This window comes from Schistocerca piceifrons, chromosome 5 (assembly GCF_021461385.2).
Source record: "Schistocerca piceifrons isolate TAMUIC-IGC-003096 chromosome 5, iqSchPice1.1, whole genome shotgun sequence".
Taxonomy (NCBI): Eukaryota; Metazoa; Arthropoda; class Insecta; order Orthoptera; family Acrididae; genus Schistocerca; species Schistocerca piceifrons.
Genome location: NC_060142.1, coordinates 614,803,032 through 614,825,603, shown reverse-complemented (window position 1 = coordinate 614,825,603; position 22,572 = coordinate 614,803,032). Strand labels below are relative to the sequence as shown.

At 41.6% G+C, this 22,572-nt stretch overlaps 1 protein-coding gene across 1 annotated transcript in view; it reads right to left on the bottom strand.

Moving 5' to 3' along the window:
- The window catches only part of LOC124799165 (immunoglobulin superfamily member 10-like), a 412,304-nt gene extending 390,367 nt beyond the window's left edge, over positions 1-21,937 (bottom strand). The window contains exon 1 of the mRNA XM_047262704.1: positions 21,865-21,937. Coding sequence (XP_047118660.1) covers positions 21,865-21,937 — 73 coding nt within the window. The remainder of the gene's footprint in view (positions 1-21,864) is intronic.
- Positions 21,938-22,572: the final 635 nt, after the last annotated feature.

Genomic DNA, 22,572 nt, shown 5'->3' with positions numbered 1-22,572 from the left:
TAATCGTGAAAAGAGGAAATCACGGTAAACATTGAAAACAGATGCGGATGGGGTGACAAAACATGAACAAATAATTTCTTTGGTACTTGAGGGCAGTTTAGACGATAAAATTTGTGACATATACAACACATAATTGAGGATATTGGGTGACTGTACGGCTCTGAAATGATTAGGCTAATGCCAACAACAGAAAATTTCCATTTTCAGCCGTTTCAGTATTTCATTAAATAAAGGAGAAAGGAAATGTTAGTAAAATTAAATCTCTTGACATATTGCGTAGTATGATTTTTCGAACACTTTGTTTGCATATTTAGAATCGTTTACTAAATATTGTGTGTGCTCAGGCTGCGTCGTTCATCCTGCATAACGTCAGGCACGAGTAAACAGGTGACATGAACATGTATCTCTGATTTGATTGTGTGTTGTACACAGTTTCCGCTTTTAATATGCTCTGACGCACTAAGCGATGCATCAGTATGTCATCGTTGCACGTGCTAATTATATTTGACGGTGTTATTGATTTACGTCGATGATAACAGTATCTGTTTATTGCACACCCACCCGCTCGGCAGATACTGGAATCTCGCAACAGTGAACTGTAACGAACGTGAATGTGTGAACTCTTTGTTGACAAATATCAACGAGGCATCATGTATACATATAAAGGGATGCCTATCATACCACAGTCTTTTATAGTAAACAGTCTCTTCTAACTAACAGTATGTAACACCAGAGCTCTAATACTTTGCTGATTTATTTTGCTTTTGTTTCATTTAATGTTGTAACATTGAGTATCTGTAAATGTGTTTGAATCCATATCATGGGAGTGTTTATTCTTTTCTGTAAAAAAAAAAAAAAAGAGAAAGAAACTTTGATGTCATGGCTTCATTCTATGAAATGGAGTATATCTGTCATTTAAATTCTTTGTCCCATTTGGAGGGAACAAAACTTGCTGTATATAATTGTAATATCTGTGTGAATAACTTTTTGGAGAAATGTCAATATGTGCTAATGTATTGTTTTATTTAAAATGTTTGTTTGCTGTTTTGTAAATTGCTGATCCTCACTTAGGGTTTTTAGTTATTTGGTATATGAAATGTCTTGTGGTTCCCCTCGGGGACGGAACTGTGTAGCGCGCGCAAAATGTGGTTGGGCTAGGTAGAAGAGGTGGAACCAAGAGTCAGTCGGGGACGAGCTACTGAACTGTGCACTGCCATGTTAAAGTTGCATATTGTGCTGCTTCCGAGAGAGGCTTTTTCTGCCGCTTTCCAATGCCTCGGAAGGATGGATAAATAGGTGGAACGATTCTGGAACTGGTTTCCATCATCGCCACCAAGAAGGGACAGAGTCCAGCAATTCTATCTGCAATTCCACCTACTAACATGCAGTAGCCACCACATTGCGCAGTCACTGTAACGAAATACTATAATGATGTACAGTGAAGGATTAGCTCACTGGATGTGTTAGTGTGCTCAAATGTAAGGTAATTTATAACAGAATTTATGTACCTACCTTGAATTTTTTCCTTATCATAACACCTCTCAGGTTCCTCTCCGTTTGAACTAAAGTGATTACCGAGTATCCCTACTGAAAGAACATTAAAGCCAGGTGTTTTGCTAATTAATGGCTCTTGAACATAGTAAAAAGAAAGTTGAAGTTAATGTGGCAAGAGAGTGAGTTAAAGTAAATGATGCGTTCTGAAAATAATTTTCCTATTAAATCTGCTTATTAATGTGTTGTTGCCAAATTCTAAATTAAAAGTTCTTAAGACTGAGGCTTATAAAGTTTTGCTTAGTAAATGATCACATTGCTGCTTGTTGTAAATCACAGAAGGTGTGTCAGTATTTTACAAATATGTTAACTTAGTGTCTCACTGTAGAAAAAGTGGAAAACTGCAGTTGTGAAAAGTTATATACTCATGGTTGCTAAGCACTTGTTTCTTTTGGGTATTAAAAGTGCATATTAATATTGTAACAGGATCCATAGTTTGCCTATTGTGCTCATACTGCGCAACTATTAATAGAAAGACAACTATCTATGAAAACAGTAACTTCTTTATTCAAAAGACAATGAAAAGTAACCTGTTAGTGGATTCCAATTAACTTTCATTTTAAATAGTAAAGTATTTAACTGAGAGAAACTTAACCTATATCCAATTACTGAATCTGCAGTGAATAGTAATAATAACGTTATAAGGACCACTCTGTTTGTATAAGCCCTGAAAGTAATAGTGTGTTTCGGTATCTGTTATAAATTTGCAAAGAGTTTGTGCTGCTCTAACTGTTAGTTTCAATTTCATCATAAACATATGTATGTGTCAGAGTTCACTGCACTTGCGTGTGACAAAATATAGGTTGTGTTTACCCATTAAATTTACTAATAACTGTTTTGTTGAACGAGAATGTTAATCATTCTCTTCCCTAGTTAGGCTGGTGACTGTTTTCTTTATCAGTTAACAGTGCAGATAGGCAAAATTTTGTTTGTTACTGTTCAAATATTTACGTAATTCTGACTTTCATTTCCGATAAGCCACCTCCATTAGGTGCAACACGGTCAACATAACAAAATTCCTCTCAGAGGGTAACAATGCTCTCTTGCTTTATACCACAATTGCTTTAACAAGATAGTTTTATTTCACGACCTGCCTACAACTTTAAGGTTATGTTACAGCAGTAACGGACCGGATTGTTATAAGTAGACAGTAAATACTCTTGAAAATATCTGTTCACTGCAGAAACGCTTACCATTCTAAAAGCACTTATCTCTTTTCTAGATTAATTACGTGACACAAATAATTATGTGTGAGGAGACTATGAAAGTGTTTTTATACATCAAATGGTTCAAATGGCTCTGAGCACTATGCGACTTAACTTCGGAGGTCATCAGTCGCCTAGAACTTAGAACTAATAAAATCGAACGAACCTAAGGACATCACACACATCCATGCCCGAGGCAGGATTCGAACCTGCGACCGTAGCGATCGCTCGGTTCCAGACTGTAGCGCCTAGAACCGCACGGCCACTCCGGCCGGCTTTTTATACATCAACGACTGTTATACTAACTGAATAATAATGGGCACAACTGAAATTGTTTCTCAGGCCGCACACAAATGACAGTAAAGCTTACAAGTATACAGGCAAGAAACAGGATTTTCCTGCTACATAACGAAAGTACCATTCCACAATGGTGTTAGTACTGTTACTGAAAGATGTACCCAGACAGAAAGTCATCAGCTACTCTGAAGTTCTTATTTTTAACAGTAATTATGTGTTGAAGGACTGGAGTGATTTGGTGAACGTAATCTATAAATTTCCCTTATATTACTAAAAGTACCTGCCGATTTCAGTCATTCTGACCAGACAGAGGATAAATTAAAATGTTCTGTGTGTTGTCACAAACTGCAACGGACGTAGACAAGAAAGCTGATACAAATTAGAACGTACCATTTGTCGTTACAGATTGCAATGGTAGCTTCAGATCCACATCTACATACGTTTTCCACAAGGAATCATATGGTGCATGGGAGAGAGTAACATCTGCCACAACTAGTCAGTTCCTTTCCTGTTCCACTCGCAAACACTGCGAGAAAAAAAAAAACGGCTATCTATACGCCTCAGGACGAGACCTAATTGCTCTTATCTTCCCTTTGTGGTTCTTAGCAAAATGTAAAGTGGCAGCCGTAGAATCGTTCTATAGTCAACTTCAGGTTCAGGTTCTATAGATTTTCTCAATAATGCCTCATACCAAAAATATCGTCTTCCTTCTAGGAAGAATCTCTGTAACACTCGCATTTTGATCGACCCTAGCGGGACAAAATCTAGCAGCCCACCTCTGAACCGCTTCGATGACGTTCTTTAATCCAAGCTGATGGGGATCCAAAACACTCGACCAGTACTCAAGAATGGGCCGCATTAGTGCTCTATGCGAGATCTCCTTTACTGATGAACCACACTTTCCTCAAATTCTACCAATAAAGCGAAGTCGAAAATTCTCCTTCGTTACAACAGTCCTTACATTCTCGTTCCATTTCATAACGCTTTGTAACGATACGCCTAGATACATTATTGATGTGAGTCAGCAACTCATACACTAACAATGCTGTACTGGGAGATTGTGGGATTATGTTTTCTACTCTTCTGCGATAACTTACTGTGGTGTGCATACTGTAAGACCTTCGGTACACACACCATCAGATTATTTGACTTGTCGTTCTAACGAAGTAGGCGAGTGTCAGCAATATGTCTCGTGGTCTTATTGTGGCGTGTTTATCTTCTGCCATTAGGTCAGATGATAGAAATGCCACCTGCACGCTGAGACTAGCAGATTGATGGTGACCAACTTTAAACGGAACTTGATTAATTTTCACACACAATTATTAAAATAATAAAAAGCGTAGACATTATGTAACTTGATTCTGGACGCTGTTTACAACTGACAATCAGAAGTTCCTTTGGTCTTGGTACGTTAATCTTATTCTCACATATCTCTGATACTTGACAAAGTGTCTATACATTTATCATCATGGGTATGTACAGGAATATGATAATCTTCTTAGTTGCAGACTGAAACTTGTCTGTAGACTGGTACAGACTAATGCAGACTGGTGCAAACAAATGCAGACCGGTGCAGACTAGTGCAGACAAATGTAGACTGATTAATTTGAGGTCAGTACACTCTTTATAATACGTCGTGCATTCAGGTATCACTGCGCGAGAGCGATCCACGAAGAGAAAAGGTTCTATATTAGGAGCAATCTCATTGGCTGCGTTACATATTAATACACGGATCGGCAGAAGCAGAATTTGGTCCGTCTCTAAGGCAGCGCCATCTCGTAGTGCGGAGACGGACGAGCGCTGCGCCTACACTGTTGTGCTTAGCGGGGCGCGCTCTAGTTGGAAAGTTGTGTACACGCTGACTACGCGGAACTATGTACACAACACTTACATTTTTCCTACATTTAGAGCAAGCTGCAATTCATCACAGGAACAAGATTTTTCGCCTAAGTCATGCTGCATCCTCCTACAGTCTCAACAACGACGTCTTCACACACACTGCACAGTCACCATCAAACAACTGCAGATTGCTGTTCACATTGCCTGTCGCAATATTTATGTGTATAGAGTAAAAGAGCAATGCTCCTGACATAACCTCGTCTTTAATGAAAACTTGCCATCGATGGCAACGTACTGCGTTCTGTTACTTAATAAATCTTCGAGACCTTCACATATCTGGGAACCTACACTGCACGTCCGTACCTACGTCAAAAGTGTGCTTTGGGAAACCATGTCAAACGCGTTCTGAAAATCAAGGAATATGGAAACTGCCTGTTCTTTTCCACATGTTTCTAAGAAAATAGTGCGAGAAAAGGACAAGTTGAGTTTCGCACGAGCTAAGCTGTTGAATTCCATACTGATCCGTAGAGAAAAACCTTCCTGACAAAAGGAAATTTCTAATAACGAATTGGGTATATGGTCATCAATTCTGCCCATCTTATATTAAGAAGTGTCAAAACCGAAATGGGATCGCATCGTAACCTAGCGACTACTTTCTTTTTATCTTTTACAGTTGCTTCTCAGAGACAGAGATGCTTCCAACTATGTCCTCAACACAAGAGTCAGTGCGACAGTCTAACGACATTATGTCTCCACTATCGCCCTGCGTCAATGATTTCCGAAATGCGAAATTTAAATCTTCAGCCTCCCTTTTCTCACTTCCATTTCCACACCAGACTCGTCAACAAAACCTTCGACGCGCTTGGCGACTCTGAATTTTCTCACGTCCTCGGCTAGACCTTTTCCTAAGATGTGATGGTGATAGTTGTTGTAAGCTTAGCATAACAATTTTTATACGGCCCCACGTGTTTTTACTAAGTTTGGACCGTCATCAATTGTGTGTTCTCTTGTGAACCAAGAGTAGATCGTCTCTGTATCCTCAGAATTTCCCATGTTTGTAATTAACCAAGGGCGGGTATTTTTTCCTATTGTTAATCCACTTGCTTAGTGTGGTTTATCATCCGATTAAACTTTGCCATAATTCCATTACGGCTATCAAACTGCAACTACATAATTTGCATTCATTGTCTAGGATGATAACAACTGTGTCTGCTCTTTCTAGCAACAATATTCTCCTTGCCTTCTAGGTGGATTTATTACGTTTTGTGCCGGCCGGAGTGGCCGAGCGGTTCTAGGTGCTACAGTCTGGAACCGCGTGACCGCTACGGTCGCAGGTTCGAATCCTGCCTCGGGCATGGATGTGTGTGATGTCCTTAGGTAAGTTAGGTTCAAGTAGTTCTAAGTTCTAGGGGACTGCCCTCAGATGTTAGGTGCCATAGTGCTCAGAGCCATATTTTTATTACATTTTGTGCCATAGACATTAAGATGATGTTATGATCGCCAATCCACGATTCTATACTTACACTGTTTCAAGCTACATAGTGCATTTGTTGCGTGAGGGCTGTCCAAATTTCTGCTCAGGACAGTTTTCGGAACGTGCGTTCAAAAATACTTCACAAGACAGCCTCCAGTGAGTCCATAGACGTCCCAGTCTATATTCCACAGGTTAAAGCCGCCTCCTGCTGATATCGCATCATGTGGTTATTTCCGCGCTGGTAACCGTAGACTTCCTTTGACTGATTGTAAGACTTTCACGGCAGACTCGGGTGGCCGGTAAAAGCATCCGAATAAAAAGTTCTTTTGACGTACGAGTTTTGGACTCGTCCAGTTAACTTCACAGTCAGACACTGTCTCAACCTCGATAGACACAGTATTTTTGTCAACTGCAATGAACGCTTTCCCTCCTGTGACATCGAATCTGTCTTTCCGATATATCTTCAATACCTCGCTAAGAATCTCAGATTTTCTACTTAGGGTTTCAGGCAACTCGCAGCTCCGAAAGTAATTGAGCACGACATCTTTCCTGGAGGGCAGTACGTTCAGGAACCTATTTACGAATACCTAGATATTTTGCGTTAAAATTTCGAGGATCAAAGTGTTTTAACTTTAATTTCGATCTCTGCGAAATAACTGGCGAACGTCATCAGAGGACCTCAGACCAACGTCTGAACTAAAAGAAAAACCATGTGCACTCCACAACTATTTTACTACTGCTTAGCACCTTCCTTTGTGTAGAGTTCCCTTATCAACCAAGGGGAGTCGTACAGTTCTCCATCTCTAAATGCAGGTTGGTTAAGACTCTCCACTTGGATCCAATCTGCAAGACCCCGATCATGTCTTGGCGCAATGCGGCAAACTGTGATCTCTGCCTGGACCCCATGATGGAGACCAACAGTACGACTGCCAATAGCACGTACGAATGAGAATGCCTCAGAACGCAAGAAAAAGACGTCATTGGTGCCGATATAAGCCATTACTTTCAGACGTAAATTCTGCACACTCAATAGCCACAGGCTGGGCCTCCTCCACATCCCGTGTGAGGGCCCCTCGCAGACAATCAGAACACACAATGGATTTCTTTCCCGCCCTGGACGCTGTCTCCCTAAGGGGCTCCATAACGCATCTAACATCGGAATTCCCGGTATCTGGCAAACTCCTCCCCCAGTGTTCCTGCTAGGACCTTGCAGAAGGAGCGCCACTTGTCCACTCAGCGTTAATGGGCGAAGTCAATTGGCCAGCCTCCACACTGGCCCGCCGCCCGAGCAAGGCGAACGTGTTACCACCCGCTGCTCACTCAGCGGTGAAGGCGGACCATCTCCGACGGGTGCCATAGCAAGTGCCTTGGAAGAAGACCCTGTGATGATACCTGAAGTGTACCATCCAATGTGCCAGATTCTCCACCACCACTAGACCGGGTGACAGTGGTCCAAAGCGTCTCAACTGTTAGCGAATTGCGTCCATTTGCTTCTGCGTACGCAGGCAACATTCATGCATGCAATTCACTTTAGTACCACTAACTCAAGAAGTAACCGTAAAAGCACACAGAGAGAGCTAAATACTTAACTTTGTCTCCCCTGATATGTCGGCAACGGGCGCTAACGCCTTACAGAGCTGTTAAGACGACGATCAGATGAAATGACATCTCTGCTACAGACTGCGCAGATCTACAGTTTACAGTTGCTGAAACGCGATACAGTACCTCTTGAATACGGAAACAGGCTTGGGATATATGTGTTAAACTAAGAAAAAGCGGAGGAAGAGCTGAGTTGGGAACTTGCTGCTCAGATAGAACAACACTGGAAGTTGAGAAGGAAGTTGAAAATGGAATATAAAGTACTGTGCATATAGTGGCAACATAATTGCACATATAGCAAACTAAAGTTATATTCGAACATTATACAAATTAGTTTAGAAGACTTGTTCTAATAAATTAACACTGTAATAGTAGTTACATTGCACGCAGGAAGCTACTCATGGTGAAACAAACATTTAGTGTAAAAGTTATACCAATATTTCGGGATAGGAATTTGATCACATTCAGATGGAAACTAATCGTCAAAATTTATGTTTAGTTTTTTGCCAACATAAAGATCTTAGTTCTTGTAGCTCATAGCAAGTGTTCACAATTATGTACCGCAGTCTCTGTGCATGTCTTACAAATGAGCATTATTTGTCGCAGTCTCTTCAACACCTTGGTTTGTGGTGTAACCAGAGAAGTGGACAAGTCTCTGACAATCAGCTACACTAGAGATCCCACTGGACTTTCATATACTAAACACTTCATGAAAAACAATAGCATTCGCAGAAGCCATACATAAGGATCAGAAGAATGACTGAAATTTCTATTATACGTCTGATCACAAGTTAGTAATGACGGTATACGTTCATTAATTAATTACCGACATTAACATCGAAGTCAGTTGGTAAAATAATAAGATGGTGAATGTCGCGTTGAAGCTGTATCCATACGTTGACAACTAGAGCTATAATCACCGGTAAAGGCAGCATATCCTGAATAAACGCCAGACAGTACGTACATTGAACAAGATGGCGGAGAATAACGTTCTACTAGTACATATGGAACTGCAGGCCGTATGTAGACAAAGAAAAATATATTCGGTACTCAGAGACCACCGTGGCGCATGTATTTTCTTAGCCACAATATGGCTGTTGCGGCACTTCAAATCAACAGCGTTTACCTTTCAACAATATAAAAGTTAAAAACTGGTGTAGTTGCCGATCCACCAGTACCTTCCATGGTGTGTTATTGGAGGTGTGCGTAACTGGCCAACTTTGAGGGTACTGTTGATTCACTTTCCAGAAAAACCCACATGAGCTCCTGAAATTCTACCGTCCAATCAATTACGAGGGTAATCCCAAAAGTAAGATCTCCGATTTGTTTTACCAGTACAGAACTCTGTTTGTGTAAGAGTTGGTCGCACTGTTGTGAGGAGTGCTTCACGTGCTGTCTGTAAACATGCGCACGTCGCGCTCAGGCGCTCAGTCTTGGCTTGGCAGCCGTTGAGAATGGAGCTCCCGTTGGATGTTACCGCCAAGTGCGAATTACGCCCAGTTATTCGGTTTTTGAACGCAAAAGGCACCGTGCCGATTGAAATCCATCACCAATTGATGGAAGTGTATGGTGAGTCTGTAACCTCTCCCTCACTTATCGACCTTAATGACAGTGAAAAATTAAACCGCGTGTACCTAATGGAAATTTGGGAAAAGCAATCGTCATCGAAGTTAATTTGTCGGTAAAGAGGGAGGAAAGGGTTAGATCTAAATGAAAGGAAATATGCAAATGAAACAGGTAGAAATTAATTTTGAAAAGGGGTAAAGTTAATAAAGAAAATAAATGTGCGGTCGTCACATTAACAATTAATTGGCGCTAATTAGATATTTGAGATTTGGGAGAAATTACGGTCGCCAGTCCTAAGGACAATTACTATAGTAACTGAAAAACAAAGGTTATTACACATATAATTGGCACTAGAAGCGTGGCAACTGAAGGTTGCCACGTGTAGTGTGAAAACTGAAAGTTTGTCAGAAGTAATAAATTTCGCTACACTCGGACTTAATTTACCAAAAGAATGAATAATACCGGAAAATCGAAAGTTAATTTAGTGACTAAAGTTAATAGTGAGCTTTCTTTCTGAAGCACATCGAAATTCAGTAGGATACGCTTAGTCTTGGACTACCTCAACAATCATTTCAAAAGCTACTTGAATCTACGCAATTTAGAAATAAGAGATTTAACTTTGAACTTGAATTAAATGATTCTGAACAATTAACAATAGCAAAATTTAGTACGTACCAAGCTGAGCTGCAGTCACAGGTCAGCTACAATACGGTAACAAAACTCGCACTCTCAAATTGTGACAGTGTAATCAAAATATTCTAGCCAGCTATGAATACCTTAACTGAACTTCTAAATTAAAGCAGTGAAATCGAATGATGCTGGCGTTTGAATTTCAACGACACTCGGGTTCATTCCGGAAAAGGAAGGGACCCTGCTTGGAAATGCAATTGGGACAATGAGCAACAAAGGTTCATGCTACGTTGCTGTAATTTTGTGATTTGAACAGTTTTAGAACCTGAGGTCTGCCATACAGTTCTAAAACTTTACGTGCTTCCAGTCTTCCTTGTTGGTTGACTGAAGGTTTGAAGCCGTCGATCGAGGTGGTGGCGACGGTCACTCATTGTCGGCCGTCGCTGTTGCAGAAGCTGGATGTTGGCGCGCCTTCTTCTCGACATGGTCACCAGGCGAAACGGGCTCTTGATGTGCGCCAGCTAATGCTTCCCGTCCGCGACACCGTGTCAGAAACTATCATAGCAAGTAGAGCGCAATTACATGCTGCCCAACCCCGAAAGCGCGGCAACTCGCGGAAGCGTCACACAACACACCTGCTCCACTGCACCACCCCAGCCAAAACTCTCTCTGCTCTGCCCGCGCTCCACGCGGCAGAGTTAACACTACCAAAGATCCTAAACACTTTGGTTCTCCACACGACCTATCGATGTATTCGTTCGATAGCATAGTTTTCCCTAGGCCAGACCCAGCGTAAAAATACAAATAATATTTACAAAACAAACCAATTATACATGGACATGAATGCATAAATATATACAAATAGTAAAACAATTACAATATACAAAGACACAGAAACGTTATATCTTCAGGTAACAAAATAAGGAAAATAATTTGCAGTGCAATAGATGGAAATACGATGATATGAATTTCCGGCGTTACACGTGCCCCACATTGTCTGAGGATGTTCGTGTAACCTAAACAGACTCAGAAAATGTCCCAAAAAGAAACAGCGGAAATGCATAGGCTCAAAACATCAAGCAAATTTAGCATTCGTTTAATTAACCGTAAATCAATTTTTAGACCATAATAAGAGAGTGGAGACACTCCTAATCTTAATCCACTCTGTAATATTACACAAAAGAAAACAGGTTGACAGCATATTAAAATTCATAGAAAACATGGAAAATGGTTTAGCTATTCTAAAATCATCAAAATTCCTAACAGTATCAAGAAATGGAATTCTATTTACAAAATTAACCAGAATACATGGTCATAAAAATGGGTATATTAATATACGCAATTTAATAATTAATTACATAGAATTCACATTTTATATAACCTTATCATAATTAATATTCTCGTCATGAGAGTCTACTTAACGCTAAAGAAGAAAATAATATACAGCAGATCGACGAAAACATAAATATTGACAGTAGAATTCTTTCACATCAGCTGTCCGGGAAGAAAAACAACTCCGCCTTCCGTACCCGCAAGTACAAAGAATGCCGACAGCGGCACAAGAGCCGAAAGCGGCACAAGAGCCGACAGCGGCTCCGCCTCGCCAGTATTGTTGCGCCCGCCTGTGCGGCACGCTTGATCTCACTCGCCCTTGTAACGGCATTTGCAGAACGTCCGTTTCACTGAATTCTTTCGGAGAAACCCACTCCCGAGTAATCTCAAGGAGTCCATTAAAATTATCACAGTGGATAACTCAACACTGTCCATCATCACACGCATGTACTAGCCTGAAACTTAAAACAGCGTCTATGAACATCGGCAATGACTAGTAAAACTCATATTGATGAAATCTTACAGCTAGTTACTAAATCATATTTACATTGCTTAATCTACTGTGACTCAGCTGAAAACTTAAACTAGCAGCATGGATTTTTCAATTGATAAATAATCACTCTCTCTTAAATCATTTAGTAAAAATTAATTACTTATTAATTACAACTTATTTAATGTCCTCTTGGTCAGGTAAAAGCATGGCAATCTAGCAAATCGTTTAATCTTACACTCTATATTTACATACTGTACAAATTACCCATTCTGTGGTATTAATCAATCCTATGTTGGTACAATTTCAAGTCTACAATGTTCCGTGTACCTAATAGTTTTCCAGAGCTTGGATACTCTAAGCAATAAGCATTTGTGTGAGGTATACCAATGACTTTATATGATCCACTATAAACAAACTTAAATTTAGATTTTTGCATTGTCTACCTCGCTCGATTTCTCATGAGCTTCTACAAGTACTAAGTCTCCGATTGCAAACTTAGCAAAACGCACTTTAGCGTCATGATGACGTATGCGAGCATCAGCTTTTAGCTTCATTACTTCTCGCAAACGATCTTTTTTCACACCAATACTAATGTCAATCCGTGGAGGGAATTTGATTATCTCTTCCACTAAACTTTTACTTCTGTCATCCAACAGGATTTCCTCTGGAGAAAATCCCGTAGATTCATGTCTCAAGGTGTCCATAATTCTCTCAAATACTGCAATATATTTGCCATATCCCCTATGGTTGTGATGGCAATAGGTACGGCAAAGTCGGCCTAGCTCACGCATATACCTCTCAGCGGGATTCCCAGCCGGACAATAAGCTGAATTATGGAACACCTCGACCCCATTACTTTCCATGCCTTCATTCCACAACTTAGAAGTAAATTGTGCCCCATTGTCTGATAGAATCGCCTTGGGCTTACCAATATGAACAAAATAATCGTTCACAAGCTTGCTATAGACCGCTTTGGCTGTAGGTTTCCAAATCGGGTATAGTTTGATGAACTAGGAAAAAGCTTCTAGCAGTACTAAGATGTAGGCAAAGTTTCCTGATGACTTGGGCAAAGGTCCGTACAAGTCCACGCACAGTAATTCAAAGGTGTCGTCAGGCCTTATACTTTGCATAGGACCACGACTCGTACAGTTGGTAATCTTCACCTTCTGACATAAATCACAAGTTTTCACTCTGTCAGTAACGCGTTTTAACATGTTGTTAAAATGCACTACTTCACTCAGCTTTTCCGTACATTTCTTTGGTCCACAGTGACCATACGCCAAATGGTAGTAGTCTATTATTTCCGTGACGTATTTGGTGGGCCAGCATACCCGCCAAATATTACTATCTTCACCCTTACGTATGTACAGGATATGATCGTATATCTTGTAATACTTCGTTAATTTCTCTCCTTCTGGACTCCTTCCGTCATATCGGGTTTTCACCATATTTAAACAACCATCCTCGTTCTGATGCCGACGTAGATTCTTACAGATGTTCACTATTAATTTGCGTCCCTCAACTTCTTTAAAATAGTATAATTTGACCACTCCATCTGACTCATCTTTCAATACATCTTGATTAGACTCTGGCAACCGCAACAGAGCATCCGCTACGCAATTGTCGGTCCCTTTTATGTAACAGATGTCATAGTTAAATTGCTGTAAATACAGCGACCACCTAGTCAGCTAGTCAGTCTTTCGTGAAGTAGTTTACAATCCTTCAGATAAGTGAGCGCCTTATGGTCCATATGAATAATCACCTTACGGTCCCATAGGTAACCCTTGAACTTCTTGAATCCCCACACGATAGCGAGAAACTCTTTCTCAGAAATCGTGTAGTTTCGCTCACTTTTTGATAAAGTTCGACTCGCGAACGCTATCGTCCGGTGTTCCTTATCCTCTCCTTTACCAACTTCTTGGAACAGTTCTACCCCCACCCCGTAATTCGACGAATCCGTTCCCAGATGGAAGGGTAGCGATAAATCAGGATGAAATAGTATGTTAGATCTTAACAACTCGTCTTTTAATCTCTCGAAAGCGGCCTGACACCCGTCGGTCCACACAAACGGAACATTTATGCGTAGGAGGTTATTCAAATTTTCATCATTAAACACTTGCCCTTTTACAAATTTACGGTAAAATCCTGTTAGCCCTAGAAAACTTTTTAACTGTTTCCTAGACTTGGGTGGAGGACAATTCCTTATTGGCTCTAGTTTCTCTGGGTCCTTCGTAATACCAGCAGTGGTAATTACATGCCCTAAAAATTTCACTTCCTGCATCATAAATTCACATTTCTTTAGCTTTAGAGAAATTCCGCCACGGCGCAATGCTCTAAAAACTTCATCTAACAGGTCACAATGGTCACGCCAAGTGGCATTGGCCAACAATAGGTCGTCAACATATACAGTTAATCTAGAACTCAAAGCCGGTCCTAGCACTTTATCTAGGGCCCTGATCAATACGGACACAGAGATATTAAGCCCAAACGGCAGTACTCTACACTGATAACACCTGCCCGCAAACAAGAAGGCAGTGTATGGCCTAGATTCTTCTTCGAGTTCTATTTGCCAGTAACTAGCCGTCAGATCGAGGCTAGTCATGAACTGAACGTCATGAAAACGTTGCAAAATCTCCTGCATACTCTCTGGTCTGTCTGTTTCACGTTGAACGACCCTATTCAACGTGCGTGCGTCAATCACAATACTCACACTATCATGCCGTTTTGCTTTTTGACCAAACCGTTATTGTATGGACTCGTACTTCTTTCAATGACTCCCCATTCGATCATCTTATCTATTTCCCGTTGCACTGCTTCCTTTTTGGACAGCGGTATGGCATACGGTCTCACGAAGAATGGTTGGTGCAGAATTACATGCAACTTGCATTTATATCCTTGCACAAGTCCCGGTTTGTCTGAAAACACACTCTTATTCCTCATTATTACTTCATACAGGCCTCGTCTTTGTTCGTGTGTTACGTTTGACACACCGTCTACAATACTTTCCAATTCACTTTCTACACTATTGTCAGTGCCGAGATTCCTCACATTACAGCAGTTCAAATTCATACCTACGTCAATGTCATCTGGCCAGTTAACAATGTGTATAGGCTGGTATTGCCTATGCACACCGTCTCCTGCCTCGTCGAAACTAACAACTATTGCTTTATCTTGTGACGTACATGTCAAAGTTTTGATTTCGCAATTAATCACTGCACGGTACTTTAATAGCCAATGTAACCCGATAATTACTTCCGTAGTTAAGTCTGGCACGACGACAAACTCTTCTTCAAATCGTGCCCCACATATCTCGAAGTTGGCAAAAATCTGTTTTGTGACCGATTTATTGGCCTTCCCAGTAGCACCGATAATTTTCACTCCTGTTACTGGCATAACTACGATGCCAGGTATGTCTTTCAGTAACTCAAATATTTTCCCAGATACAGCACTCAATTCTGCACCGGTGTCAATCAACACGTTTTGTTGTAGGTCGTGCATATTAACAGACACTACTATCTGTCTACACTTGTCCTCGACTGTTTCTTTATTTTCCCACAGTAAATCCTCGTCTATATCCAGGTCATTCAAGAAAAAACCATCCGGCTTTGATCCTAAATCCGGCTTATCTGGCGGCTTTTTCAGCCTCCATTCACATACAGCTTTAATTTCAACACGTTTGTCCTGAGGCTTACTCTGTAGCTTCGCTTCCAATACCGAAACTTTTTCCTGTAACTCGTCAACTATTGAGTGTTGCTGTGCTATCAGTTCACTAATTGTCACCTTCGTTGATTCATCTTTGGCCAGATTGATCTCATCTGCCAATCTACCTGGAGGAATGTGCCCAGTAGTATCTGCAACTACTTCCTCTGGATCTGCGCAACCCACACTGCTATCGTCCGACCGTATAACGTCAGCTCTAGCTTCATACATGCTGTAAACTACGTGCTTTTCTACCAATCGTGTCCGGCTATCACTAAAATTTTCGCAATCTTTCTCCTTAATACTCTCGCAATCTTTAAACTGGAGGTTTGCGTCGGATGGGTCGGCTACTTCTACCACGATAACTTTCGGTAAAGCCTGCCGGTTAGGGCCAGAACTTTCCGTTACTACCTCAACATCCAACTCCTGCGGGACGAAACACGACGAATCTTGCTCGTGCTCCCCATTAACATCAACTATTTCTAGTAAAGTCTGCCGGCTAGAGCCAGAACTTACTGTCCCTTCACAAATACTATCTTTCTGTGGGACGAGACGCGGCAAATCCCGCCCGCGCTCCCCATAAACACTTCTCCCGTACAGGCCCCTATAATCTCTTAGTTCGTCGTATAAGCGACCGAACTGCCTTAACCTGACCTCATCCCTCTCTGCATCCCTTCGCTCAATGACGAACGTGTTATCCGACATCTGATCTTCTCTCAACTATTGCGAATAATTCTTAAACTCAATCTTCATTTCCGCTGTGGGTGATACAGCTGCCACTTTATAATCGTTTTCCGGAACACTACTTAAATTGTTCTCACTGACAGTGAATGTATTTTCTACCGCCGTGTCTACTGCTGATCTACTACTTGTAGGCGCACTCCTTTCTCCTAACACTGGCACACTCTCCCGCCGGTGATTATTCCATATGGAATTTTCATAACGACGACTCCTCGGTTTTCTACTGTTATTGGGCCGCAAAAATTTCTCCACGCCCGGTCGGCCCCTCACCGGCGCGGCTAATGGTTTCTCTGTCTCGTCCCAGCAGATCTGCCCCCCAGATGCTACTGAGGCGGCTTATCACACTCTCTGGCGTTGTAAGTATTCTGTGAAGCCCGTATCACGTTAGTATGATACTGGTTTCCGTCATTCCTGTTATTATTTGCATTGTACCGAATGTCATTACGGCCAGAACCACTATTGTTTTTGCTGCCAAGATTGCGGTATGCATAATTCCCAAAGTTATCATTATTGTGGTTGCTGTGGTACCCGTTCTTGTTACACCGGCCTCTACCACTGTCGCGATTATTGCGCCAATTGTCCTCGTCCTCAACTCTTTCCAGGAAATCATTGATTCTCCTGTAATTGCTTCCTACGTAGCGTTTTGTATCATCTGGAAGCTTCTTGTAGAGTTCCCAGACTATTTCCGATTCCGTGCGCCGATCACGCAAATATTCCAACTTGCGGATCCAGCCCTCACAAAACTCCTTCATCGAGCCGCGCGAATTCGCATCGAAAGGCCTCGATACGACAAATTCGCGCCAGAAACATTGCTGTTTTTGCTCTGACCAGTATTCAGCCAGAAACAAATTTTTAAACTCGTCAAAAGTCAGGTTGGTAATGTTGAGGTTTAAGCCCCAACGCTTGGCATCACCAGCCAACACATCAATAACCGCATCAATTTTTCTCTCATTAGTCCATGATCTGGGTTAAACCCTTTCACAATTTTTAATGAAATCCGTCGGGTGTATACCGCCTTTTTTCAAGGGGTCGAACCGCTCCTCTTTCGTCAACAATTCCGAACTATGTGCACAGATGAATAAAACCGGAAAATCGAAAGTTAATTTAGTGACTAAAGTTAATAGCGAGCTTTCTTTCTGAAGCACATCGAAATTCAGTAAGATACGCTTAGTCTTGGACTACCTCAACAATCATTTCAAAAGCTACTTGAATCTACGCAATTTAGAAATAAGAGATTTAACTTTGAACTTGAATTAAATGATTCTGAACAATTAACAATAGTAAAATTTAGTACGTACCAAGCTGAGCTGCAGTCACAGGTAAGCTACAATACGGTAACAAATCTCGCACTCTCAATTTGTGACAGTGTAATCAAAATATTCTAGCCAGCTATGAATACCTTAACTGAACTTCTAAATTAAAGCAGTGAAATCGAATGATGCTGGCGTTTGAATTTCAACGACACTCGGGTTCATTCCGGAAAAGGAAGGGACCCTGCTTGGAAATGCAATTGGGACAATGAGCAACAAAGGTTCATGCTACGTTGCTGTAAATTTGTGATTTGAACAGTTTTAGAACCTGAGGTCTGCCATACAGTTCTAAAACTTTACGTGCTTCCAGTCTTCCTTGTTGGTTGATTGAAGATTTGAAGCCGTCGATCGTGGGGGTGGCGACAGTCACTCATTGTCGGCCGTCGCTGTTGCAGAAGCTGGATGTTGGCGTGCCTTCTTCTCGACATGGTCACCAGGCGAAACGGGCTCCTTATGTGCGCCAGCTAATGCTTCCCGTCCGCGACACCGTGTCAGAATCTATCAAAGCAAGTAGAGCGCAATTACATGCTGCCCAACCCCGAAAGCGCGGCAACTCGCGGGAGCGTCTCACAACACACCTGCTCCACTGCACCACCCCAGCCAAAACTCTCTCTGCTCTGCCCGCGCTCCATGCGGCAGAGTTAACACTACCAAAGATCCTACACACTTTGGTTCTCCACACGACCTATCGATGTATTCGTTCGATAGCATGGTTTTCCCTAGGCCAGACCCAGTGTAAAAATACAAATAATATTTACAAAACAAACCAATTATACATCGGCATAAATGCATAAATATATACAAATAGTAAAACAATTACAATATACAAAGACACAGAAATGTTATATCTTCAGGTAACAAAATAATGAAAAAAATTTGCAGTGCAATAGATCCAAATAGGAGGATATGTATTTCCGGCGTTATAAGTCGTGCAAGGGTGTCATAAATGTTCCTAAGTGGTGTAGAGAGTTCGCAGCTGGTCGTTCAGAAATTCACGACGAAGGTAGAAGAGGGAGACCGTCAATTTCTGAGGAGACAGTGTTGAAGGTTGAGCAAAGCATGCGTGAAGATCGGTGGATCACCCTGGATGATCTCTGCGCGTTGGTTCCTGACGTTTCATGAAGCACCTCTCACATAATTTTAACGGAAACATTGAACTACCGGAAGGTATGCGCTAGATGGGTGCCACGTATGCTGACTGAAGACCACATGCGGCAACGAGTTGATGCTTCCCGCGCATTTCTCCACCTCCTTGCAGCCGAACAGGACAAATTTCTGGATTGGTTAAAAAAACATTTGGCCGGAAAGCGATTCAACTCCGACGACGATGTGTAAAAGAGGTTCATAAATTTCTGAACAGCATGGCGTCGAGCTGGTATAACATGGGCATACAAAAACTGCCACAGCGTTTACAAAAATGCATCGACAGAAATGCTGATTATGTCGAAAAATTGCTATATAATCAAGGTGTAAACTGACGTAAACTATTGGAGAAATAAACTGGTCTCTGTGCTTATAAAAAAATTGAACTCCTTACTTTTGGGATAACCCTCGTATTTTGTTGCAGCCCTTGGCCTGTTCTCTGTGGTTAGGAATGGTGCAGTATATCTTAACGTAATACGTCACGCCAAACCCGAATCGTGCCTCTGTATATTCTTACGACTTTCCTGCTACTGCGACCTTTACGTCATTCATTACATGCGTGCATGGAAGATCGTGTGACAGCTATTGCTCCAGATTGGTATATGAGTTAAGAACAGCAAACGAAGGTAAGCTTCAAAGGGGAAACATCATAGACGATAATGTGTTCAGTTCTAAGCAAGTCTCACTATCTGTCGTGTTGTAGGAAGTAGTTAGATCTTCTTCTACAAGCGGAAGACACAGCGAACACATCACATATATTCTCATACTATATGGCTGACTAGTAACAATGTGAAATATTTACCTATTCTTCAGTGTCATGGAACCTATTAGATGTTCCTAACTTTTTACATAATTTTTTAAACAAACCGACTGGTTCAATGTTATTTTCTTCTATTAATCTAAGTTTACATTGGAGTAGCAGCATGCTTTTCTGACATACGATCTTGGTTACGATTTCCCTCTGGAAATAATTGTAATTCAGTAGTCCCGTAATTGGAAACCTGGCTGCTCAATGTCCAAAATTCCATGTATCTATATAACAGAGGACATTCATATACAGTATACTGATGAAAGAGTTGTAATTTTAAATTGCTTTAAATGCTCTTTCGCGAGTCTTTATGGAGACGTCAGTTAACATTTACACCTAATTTCATGGTTATCGTACGTATTTATATTCTAAATTACTGTATTGCGAATTCTACAGTTCCCTGATCAGCGTGCTGTACTGTAGCTGAGTATACAGATTTCCATCGTGGTTACATAGTACTGTATCAGCATTATAGTAACTCTTAAGTATTAAGATGTGAGAGCATTAACTGAAACTCTTGTTCAGTAATACAACAATCACTTCCCATAAGTACTTTTTATGTAAATTTTAGTACTCAGCTCGAGATACGTCCACATCCATGAGTGGACTTCTACTATCTCTTGTGACACCAGCAGAAGACCTGGTCGGTTTACCGTAAAACTCGTCTGACAATTGCGTTGCTGTCAGACATTCGCTTTGATTAACGTGGACTTTCTGTTAGCTGCAGGGTCTCACTCTACAGGCAGTGTACGCATTGTTGGAGTTTGTCACGCTAGCAGTTGACCTTGAAATCACGCACGATTAAGTATCAGATTCAACCAAGTTATAAACTTTACTGGTGAGTCAAAGAATTCTCAACGTGTTTAGCGGGAAATACTGAAGACTGGTATCAGTACGGTTCCGAAAATTCGTCGGGTCGAATGGCGGAAATTGCATACACTTGAACATAGTCAAATATTTTGGGCTGCGCGTCGAGTATTGATTGTCTATAAGTGGGATTACATTTCAGACTCTATTAATCGAATTTGACCCTCCCTAAGGTTCAAATATGTAAAGGAAAAAAATTACTCTTATCTCTTTTTTAATGTTGCGTTGTACACCGAGCTATAAATGTCGGGCCCGGGCCAAAAGTGAACGCACAGTACAGCCCCATGTATGGGACAGCATCTGACGTGTATGGTTCAATACCAATTTAGATTTCTTTTCTATCGAGATGGAGAGTCCAGTGGTGGACCTAGAATATGTGGTTACTTGGCAACACTTTCTACGTGGTGAATCTTTATAATAGAATCTAATGTAACAACTACACTAAGGAAAAAAACCGACGCAACACGAAGGAATTATCCGAATGGGGTGGAAGTCCGTGGATGTGATATACATGAGCAAACAAACATAAGATTACCATGTGACTACGTAGGCTTTCCCAGAGTAATAAGTCTAGGAAGTCTCTTCGGGTTTGCTGCCGGATCCTATAAACTACTTCACTCGATATTTCGGCGATCCAACTGGTCGCCATCTTCAGGAGAATGCTGTTTCTGCTGATGAGTCTCGCTGAGAACTGACACCAGGCTGCAGATCGACGTCCTACATAGCCCACAGTTCGGTACACGGCGCTTGCGCCGTCCACCATGGTTGCTGCCCTCCAAGACGGGGAGGTGGCCCTTAGGACAACACTGCTGGCAAAGACGTATCGCACTTAGGGCCTCACCGAAGAACGTTCAATTTTGATGCCAGATAATACAGGATTCCACGTCCTGCTAAGATGAAACCCAATGTCTCTGTTGATCAAATTATCCGCCAACCTAATTACAATCGCCTCTTTATAGACACTGTTCCTAAAACCGGAAATGTTTGCAACTACCAAAGTTTCATTACATTTCATACCGTGTCACTCGTGTAAGCAGTGTTCTGCTACAGCCGATATTTCCGGCTGTTGTAGCCTCGTATGACGGCGATATTCCGCACAGCTGTCATGAGCTGTGCGAATAGAACGGCCAATGTAAGCCTTCCTACATTGACACGGAATTTTATATTCACCGGGTTTCCTAAGGCTCAAATCATATTTCACAGAACCGAGTAGAGCCCTAATCTTAGAAGGTGGACGGAACACACTTATTAAAATTTGTCCAATCTTAAACGATTGCCTCCTGCATAAGGAAGAAAAGCCACCGATTTACGTTCCTCTTCATCCACCTCCAAAGGTGGTCCAATTCCATAGCCCCATCTCTTTCTTCCTTGTGCTGGAGGCATATCGTTTGAGATTGGACGAATTTTAGGGAGTATTGACATTAAGAGCCGTCCACCTTCTAAGATTAGGGCACCGCTCGGCTATGTGATAGATGATTTGCTGCTTAGCAAACCCGGTGTACATAAAATTTCGTGTCAATGTGTGAAGGCTCACAATGGCCGTCCTATTCGCACAGTTCGAACATCGCCGTCATACGAGGCTACAATAGCCGGAAAAATCGGCAACAGCAGAACACTGCTTAAGTGAGGGACAAGGTATGAAATTTGATGACACTGTGGTAGTTGCCTAAATTTCCGGTTTTTGGAACAGTGTCTATAAAAGGCGTTTGTAATTAGGTTGGCGGATAATATGATCAATGGAGACAATGGGTTTCCTCTTAGGAAGACGTGGAATCCTGTATTATCTCGCATCAAAACTGAACGCTCTTCGGTGAGGCCCTGAGTGCGATATATTGTAGCCACCAGTGTTCTACTAAGGGCGGCGCCACCTCCCTGTCTGGGAGGGCAGCAACCGTGATGAGCGGCGCATGTGCCGTCTACTGAACGGTGGGCTATATAGGACGTCGATCTGCAGCCTGGTGTCCGTTCTGAGCGGGATTCATCAGCAGAAAGAGCATTCTCCTGAAGATGGCAACCAG